The 8,142-nt window shown below is 46.4% G+C and overlaps 1 protein-coding gene across 1 annotated transcript; it reads right to left on the bottom strand.

The window, feature by feature from the left end:
• Positions 1-210: 210 nt before the first annotated feature.
• PENK (proenkephalin) lies at positions 211-6,013 on the bottom strand. The gene is made up of 4 exons (XM_055284816.2): positions 5,860-6,013; positions 5,717-5,773; positions 5,108-5,248; positions 211-1,194 (listed from the first exon to the last, which is right to left on the bottom strand). The coding sequence occupies exons 3-4, from the start codon at positions 5,243-5,245 to the stop codon at positions 529-531; spliced, it is 804 nt and encodes a 267-aa protein (XP_055140791.1). The 5' UTR covers positions 5,246-5,248; positions 5,717-5,773; positions 5,860-6,013; the 3' UTR covers positions 211-528.
• Between the last annotated feature and the right edge of the window lie 2,129 nt (positions 6,014-8,142).

Raw genomic sequence — 8,142 nt, 5'->3', positions numbered from 1 at the left:
CATTTTATTTTGCTCCCACATGTTTACTCATCTAAGATTTCATACTGTGAGGAATTAAATAAAAAATGTTTTTGCAGCCTTGGCTGAAAGAGAAGAAAGACAATGATTATTATGTCAAAAGCAGATGGTTCTACTGTCCCTGAGTCTAGGATTGATGTGGAAACCCAAAGGTAAATGAGAGCCTTGGAGAAAAAGAGACTTACAAGGATATTATGCGCTTGGGGTAATAGGTTTATTATCTCTATATACAAGTAAGCATTTATTGATGTTTGTCAAAAATAAGAGACAAGATAACAAAAACTATTTTAGCATGAAAACGAGATAGCTGCAATAGACCAATACTGAGCTTAAAGACTCCAAAAAGAGCACAGAACCTGAAATGACAGTTTTCAGGTTGTATAGTTATCCAGACAATGAAGTCAACTATACAAAGCAAGCAACACATGACAATAAAACACCATCAACAGTTTCTCACTGGAGGATGGAGGGAGGCTTGCTGGGGCCTGGGGCCACTGGTGGAAAAGGGTATTAAAATCTCATAAATCCTCCGTATCTTTTTTCCATTTCGGGAACTTCTTTGGAGTAACTTTCGCCTTCTTCGTCGGAGGGCAGAGCCTCGGCAAAGCGCTTCAGGAAGCCTCCATACCGTTTCTGGTAGTCCATCCACCACTCCGGGCGACCCACTCTTCTCATGAAGCCCCCATATCGCTTCTGCAGCTCTTTGGCTTCATCTTCCAGTTGGGGGTTTCTCTTTAAGCCTCTCATGAAGCCCCCATATCTCTTGCTCACTTCTTCCTCATTATCACTGCCATCCTGGTGGTGGCTACGCTCTCGGTTGTCCCCTGTTTCCAGAAGCTCTTTTAGCAGATCTGAGGAATTGGCCAGCGAGTCGTCCTCCTCTGCATCCTTCTTCATGAAGCCCCCATACCGCTTGGCGAGGATCTCACTTCCATTGGCCTCTTCTTCTGGCTCCATGGGATAAAGCTCATCCATTTTCTTCATGAAGCCTCCATACCTTTTCATGAAGCCCCCATACCTTTTGGCTAGCAAATGGCTCTCTTCAGGTTTGCTGCTTTCTCTGAGGGTGCTGGTGCCATCTTGAGGAAGCTCTGGTTTGGACAGCTGTAGGAGCTCCTTGCAGGTTTCCCAAATTTTCAGAGAAGGCAGTTTTCCTTCACATTCCATTATGCAAGCCTGGGAAAACAATTTGATGTAATGACAAAAAGAAGCTTATGTGATTTCATTAAGTAAATGAACTTTTGTGGACCAAAAATATGCTTGCTTTGACATAATAACTTCCTTATTATTATAAGGTCATCTCCAATTTCTTATCACGACTTTTCATAAGGCTGAGCATGCAAATGAAACAAGTAAAATTTGGAAAGGGGAAAGTGGAGGGGTTCACTGAATCCAGTTAGGAATCTGCCTTTGGATTTTAAACCCATAGAAATTTTAAAGAATGTTTTTTAAAAAAATTTCCACACAGTTTTAACTTAAATTGACTGCTTTCACAATCTAATTTCACTGGATAGTTTTCCACTTCTGATATAATTTTGTTTGAGATTTTTCTAACCAAAAAGGAGAAATTTTTATTTACCTAATCAGGGATATTTCCTCAAAATTCCTTTTATCTTCTTGTCTTACAGATAAAATCAGTATTAATAACATAAGGGTCATTTGCTTTCTTGTGTTAATATTTTACTTAAAATGGTATCCAATATTCCTGCAAATACTTTCAATCTTCAAAGAAAAACAACAGTTTAAAAAAAGTTTATAAACACATCCTAAAAACTCAATTTAAATCTTATGAATTATTTGCATTCTTATTAATTTGTTGAAAGTACAGCTCTTTTGTTTTTTTCCTTTTTTCTTTGCTGGATACAACAGACTTTATTATCTTGAACAAAATGTCTATAATGATGAGATCAGATATAAAATTATACAAATGCAAGTGCACAAATTATTCATGTTTATTTTCTTCACATTTAGTCACTGTTGTATAGAAAAAGTATTTTTCAATGGAAATCATGGTATTTGATAAAATATGAATCATCAGCATACATTCTTTCCTTTTTCTTATATAAATATTAAATTCAAAATCATTGTTAAGTCTATACCTTTGAATGATTTTAAGTTTTTTTTTCTATTTAACACATCACTTGGGTATGATAAAGAGAGTACTAATATGTGAACATTTACAAAACATGCGCATTTCTTGGCATTTCAGGAGTTTTTTTATAGCCCTCTGAAGTCTACTTATAGAGAGGCCAGGTTACAGACCTTTAATTTAGACAGAAAGGCCAGGCTCTTTCTTGGTATTAAAAAATGTACTGGTATATTAAGTGATGTTAAATACACATATATTATTTTCACAATGAAAGAAAGCATTTTATTAGTGCAACAAAATCTTGAAGGCACGTATTTAGTAAGCTCTTAATGAGTATTTAAGCTTTGTGTTTGAGAAGATTAAATATATAACTACATAAGAATCTAAAGATGATCCATTAATAATTAAAATGTCTTATTTTATTCCTGACAGATGATGAACAAATAAAAACACCATTAGAAGCTTAAGATATTTAAGGGGCAATAATATTTCCATTCTAAAGTTGTATCTAAGTGATCTTGTTGTTAAAAATTAACGTTGAATGTTTTGCATACTAACAGCAAAAGACTTTTAAATGTACGTGATGTGAGATTCCTTCAAAACGAAATAGTAACAAATATCAGAATAATGCACTCGTACTAAGGCAGCGATGTTAACTGATGGCTCCTATAGCCATGTATGCATGTTTTGTGGTATTTATCACACTTTGTGTGGTATGGTCAGGATCACATTAGATGGGAAATTCTATTTGGACATCAGCCATAGCATGCCTGCTCATCTCTGCATCCACCACAGTACCAATCATAAGTGTCTTTCCCATGGTAGAAGCTCAAAGCTCATTATGTATGATTTCACTACGTAATTTTGGCTAGGCAACCTCATTTCTCACATGTCTTTTGCATCCGAGCCAAAATCCCAGAATGCTGTAATTCTAGCGAGACAGTCACTAAGTAAATGTTTTGTCATTGAGACAATAACAACCCTAAATGTAGGGTCCAATGCAAATCAGTTATTACACAAAATGCCTTTCTATGAGACTATTTTTATTGATGGTTGCTTATTATCTATTTTTTTCAAGTTGCTAACACTACATGTGCCATTCCATCACCTGGATTAAAGTAATGGTAATAGTAATAAGTGATAAAAACAAGAGCATAAAAAGCAGTAAGGAAAATTCTGGAAAGAGCAGCCTTCCTCTTCTCCTACCCCACAATCCTGTTACATGATGAGAAGAGGGTGAGAGAAGGAGAGAAGTCAAGATTTGAGATGATACCCAGGGAAGGGCTAGCTGCTACCCAGTGAGCTCTGCTCAAGTTCCTCAACAATGCAAAAGGAAGATTAGTAGCATTTTGAGAGCTTGCTGAATCAAACAGATTAAGTATGAAAAAAACCCATTTGAATAGGCATGATTAAATGTCAGTCATATTAATTTGCTAACTCACATAATTTAAGTAAACTACTTTGGGGTCAGACTGTGTGATTAGAAAAATTAGACTAGAATCCATATAACCTTTATTCAGATGGCAGAGAAAGCTAGGGGAGGGGGCTGAGCCCCCGACATGTTGAGCAGGCAAAGCTCAAAATATGTGTGACTGGGCACAGGGAATTACGAGGACAGAAAGTGGAGTCTTCTATATGGCATGTTTTGGGTTTCTCTTCCTCCTTCTGTGTCTAAAATTCTTTACCCACAAGATCTATCCTTATATTTGTAGCACTGGCTCAATTTTTAGGCATAGATTATCAGCTCATGACTACAGGAGAAAGAAGAAAGATGGGTGAAGGGGATTGTTTCCCCTATTGAAGATGAAGAATTTTTCTCATAGTTTAAATATACAACCTTCCTATGTGTCTTCTCTTTAATGCCAAGTTAGCACAGGTCAAACAAACATTTAACCTGAAATATATACCACAGATATTTGGAACCTGTTCCTTGGTTTTCTCCCCATTTCAAACATCTACATAAGGTAAAATTTCCTCAATTCCACGTGGAACCCAAAGCAGCCTGGGCGAATACACTATTCTCATGAGCTTTTTAAGTAACCACAAAATTTCAACAAATTTCAAAAGCAGTGCAAAGGAATTGTCAGGAGAGCTGGTAAAAGTGAAGCTACCTGAGTCTCAAGGTTGGAGATTCAGACTCAGTAGAGCACCAGAGGTGATTCGACAGCCCATGGGGAACCATGATCAGAATGCAAGTTATTTTGTCCTCAGCTTTTTCTTTCCCCAACCCCCTGTAGTGCAGTGTATCTTTGGACTGTTGTCACCCTTTGGACACTGGCCACTTCTCTTGATCCTTTCTCATAGCCAAATTAAACTGTTGTTTTAGTTACTATTACAAAAGGGCAGTCGAAACAGAAGTTGAATTCCAGCGTCACTGGCTAGTGAGACAGTTTGAACTCTTTCCTGTCTACGGTTATTTCGCCTTCCTCTCCCCGTACCCCTTTTCCATCCCTTTGCTCTCTCTTATTCACAGGTGAGGGTAGGGAATGAGGGACCTGAGGTTAAAAGAGCTGGGGAGCATAAATCTAAAGAAAGGCACTGAAATGTCACTAACAAAAAATTACATTATTTGCGGGAAAGATGGGAAGATGGCTGCGTGTGGAGGGGCCCTTAGCTGGGATATGTTAGGAGTTGTGGTGACAGCCATCTTCCTTCTGACAGCCCAGGAGAGAACCCAGTGCTATCCGAGGTGCTGAACAGAGCACTTCTCGGGGTTCCCGAATTCCTAGGGTTAAAACAAACTTGGTTTGTGCGGCGACACCGCTACCCTTACCGGTCCCCAGATAGTCGCGGATCCCCGAAGCTAAGAGCAAGGGCAGGACTTCAGTCAGTGTTCCAGGAACATGTGAGACACCCAGGTCACCACTGGCTCGCGCCGCTGCTGCTCCGACCCGGTGCGAACCGCCATACGCGCCGCGCGGTGGGCCGGGGGCAGTCCGTGTACTGTTGCGGAAACTCTGTCTCACAAGGTGCGCAACACTCGCCGCGCGCAACACTCACCAGGAAGTTGATGTCGGCCGGGCGCACTAGGCGGTAGCTGCACGTCGCGCAATCCTGGCTACATTCTGCCCGCACGGTCGCCAGGAGCCCGGGGCCGAGCAACAGCAGCCAAGTGCAAAGTCTCAGGAACCGCGCCATGGACTGCGAGGAGAGAGGGACGCGTGCTTCGAGCCTGCCTGGGCGCAGAACGGGTCCCTCGGTAGGACCCTCGCCGCGACAGCCTCAGAAGGGGATCGTCGAGCAAATGCCCGCAGGAATGCTCCTTTCTGGGGCCCCGCCCTCCCGGCCGACAGCTTTTAGGTAGACCTGGAGGCGACTCAGATCGCCTCGCGGCTCCCGGGATGGCGCGGTCTGTCCCAACGCGAGACTGCCTGGGGCACCCGGCTGTTTTCCTGGGCGTCCGCGGCCCAGGGCAAGATTCCGGAGAGAACGCCGCAGACCAGGGGCGAGAGAGCGGGAACCGGGAGAGGCAGGACATTGACTGGGGTCACAAAGAAGAACCAGGGAACGCTATTAGGGAACCCATGCAATGAAATGTGAAGGGAAAGAGGGCGGGCAGACGTCCCCAAACCCGCGCAGCAAAGACAAGCTTCGGCCAAATTCACTCACGTTGACGCTGTTCGGATGGAGCAGGCCAATTGGAAACGCCGGGTTCCAGACACGACTCTAGAGGGAAGAGAAGAAGGCAAGTGTGAGGAGGGTGGGCGTCGGGGAGGAGCGGGCCCGGGTGTGCTGGCGGACGTAGGGCTCACCGTCGCGGTCCTCAGCGTCGCTGCGGGGTCGCGGGCCAGGCTGCGGGGCTCTGAGCGCCTGCCTCGCCGTCCCGGGGCTTAAGGGCTGCTGGAGCCACTTTATAATTAGCCCCAAACCGAAGGAGGCGCGCGCGCCCCAATCGCCGGCGGGCTGCAGCTGACGCAGGCCCTACGCCAGCCCCGCGCCGACGCCTTCGCAGGAGGGGTCGGTCCCCCAGCACCCGCGCGCCGCTCCCCCAGCCGAGGGTGGGGGCCACAGGGGGCGCTCGGTGGCTCCCCACACTGCCAGGTGACAAATCCAAGGCAGTTAGGAAGTTTGGGGAGAGTGAGATAGGATCAAGTTTCTCCGCATAAAGTCACTGAAATTGCACCGTGGGATGCGGGCTCCAGGGAGGGAAGCGAGGTGGGGGCGTTTGGAAGGATAGATGGACTGGCTTAGACTTCTGGAATGTGCTGGAGACCCAGCGGGCCGGTGAACCTGCCCCTTTCCCGCTTCCTCCCTGGGCCCCCTCGCGGGTCCCCGTGAGCACCAAGCACAGCCGTCCGGAATGTCGTCATTTATCGACCAGCCTGTCCCCCACACTTGACTCCGAGTTCCTTACCGCAGCATCTAACAGCGTCAAGGTGGGCAGTTTAGGCGCTCAATTAATGGTTACAGGAAGTGAACGATTGAAACTTTCTGGGAATCTTAAAATCTCGGGACAGAATTTTCACCTTTCCAGTTAGAGACCCTTGGCCAAGCGTAGAAGCAGGTAAACCCTCAGGTTCCTGGACTGCGCGCTTTTCAGCCACTGTGGGAGAGGATCCGTGTTTAACCAGCTCCCCAGGGCTCCCAAGTCGAAGACCTACTGCCTTGAGAGCGCTGTCCAGGGTGTCCTGGGGTGTTGGATGAGTGAGAGGGGGGTGCCGGGGCAGGTGTAATGTCAGCGCGCCAGGAGTGTGGTGGGGGGGGGAGGGAGGGATGAGGGACGCCCTACCCGGGACGCCGGGGCTTGGAACCTCTTCTCCATCGGGAGGGGGCCGAGGGCACACTGTGGAGGCTGGTACTGTCCATTAAGACACCCTTTCCCGCTTCCTGGCTCTGCAAGATTGCCTGAGGCCTCAGTTTCCCTATTTGAAAAATAGGAACAGAGGTAATATGCCATTCATAAGGTTCTGGAGAGAATCAAATGAAATAATGGACGAAGTCTCTTAGCCTTGTGCCTGGCACTATAGCAAGCCCTCAAAACGTGTTCCTAACCATCCGTCATCCGTCCGTCCACCTTTCCATCTCTGTCCATTGTCTGCTTACCTTACATCTACCATGGATGTATCCAATCCACCTGTGCATCTATCTCTCCTAGACCTAGGGGGAAACCATAAACAGTTCCTGGGAAAAGGTCCCAGAGGTTTCCAGGCCCTCTGCGCCCTCTGCAAAGCGCTGATTTCTACAGTCGCTAGGACCTGCAGCCGCGCTGCTCCCGCGGTGCTCGGGCCGCGCTGCGTGTCCCATTATAGTCGCTAGAGGGCAGCGCTCTCCTGCGTAGGCTGGGCTTGCGGGCACTGGGGTCTCAGTTCTCCGCAGGCCTCAATGTGCGGGCTTGACACGCAGCACTCGGATTAGCCCCGGAGCTGCACCCGAGCACCGCCTGCCTCCCGGCCGGGGCATCACGGTAGCAAGGTCGGGAATGCAGAGCCCTGGAGTGGGGCTGGAGAACGCCGGACATAGCCCTAGGGATCCAGCATTACCTTCTGAGCAGGAAAACACAATGTTTCCCGCTTTAGGTTCATTTCAGCATGGGGCCCCTTACTAGCTCCTTACTCTCTCCCCAAGGCAAAGGAGAGCTTCTGTCTTTACTTCAGATTTTTCCTTGTTGCCTGGGCTTTGGAAAGGAAGCTGACTCCACTGCAGTACTCAGTGCGAAAGTAGTGCATGAACAAATTCTACCTAAAATTAAAGAAAACTTGCTATAGCTGAGCACTTGTGAACCTGGGATCACCTAAGAACTTTAAACACATAATCAGGAGCGGGAGGCTGAGGGGTGTGTGTGTGTGTGTGTGTGTGTGTGTGTGTTTGGAATGACCACACCACGCGATGCTTTTTAAGGGTGCACAGCGCGCAGTAGTGCAGTAGGAAACAGTGCATTTGTGCACTCTGGGGACACAAAGTCTCGTTAGGATCTTGGAAAAGTAGAAGCTTAAGTTTGGAAGGGGTTTTAGGGATAATTTATTCCACCACCCATTCTACAAATGGTAAAAACCAAGGCTCAGAACGTCCGAGTGACCCGCCAGGGCAGTGGCAGA

The sequence above is a fragment of the Symphalangus syndactylus genome, chromosome 7 (assembly GCF_028878055.3).
Source record: "Symphalangus syndactylus isolate Jambi chromosome 7, NHGRI_mSymSyn1-v2.1_pri, whole genome shotgun sequence".
Classification (NCBI taxonomy): Eukaryota; Metazoa; Chordata; class Mammalia; order Primates; family Hylobatidae; genus Symphalangus; species Symphalangus syndactylus.
This window is presented reverse-complemented; position numbering and strand designations above follow the sequence as displayed.

Excerpts from the sequence above, each read along its gene's own strand:
- PENK (XM_055284816.2), bottom strand. The coding sequence starts at position 5,245 with ATGGCGCGGTTCCTGAGACTTTGCACTTGGCTGCTGTTGCTCGGCCCC. Across the intron at positions 1,195-5,107 it reads CGGCCGACATCAACTTCCTG|GCTTGCATAATGGAATGTGA; the intron begins GTGAGTGTTGCG and ends TTGTTTTCCCAG.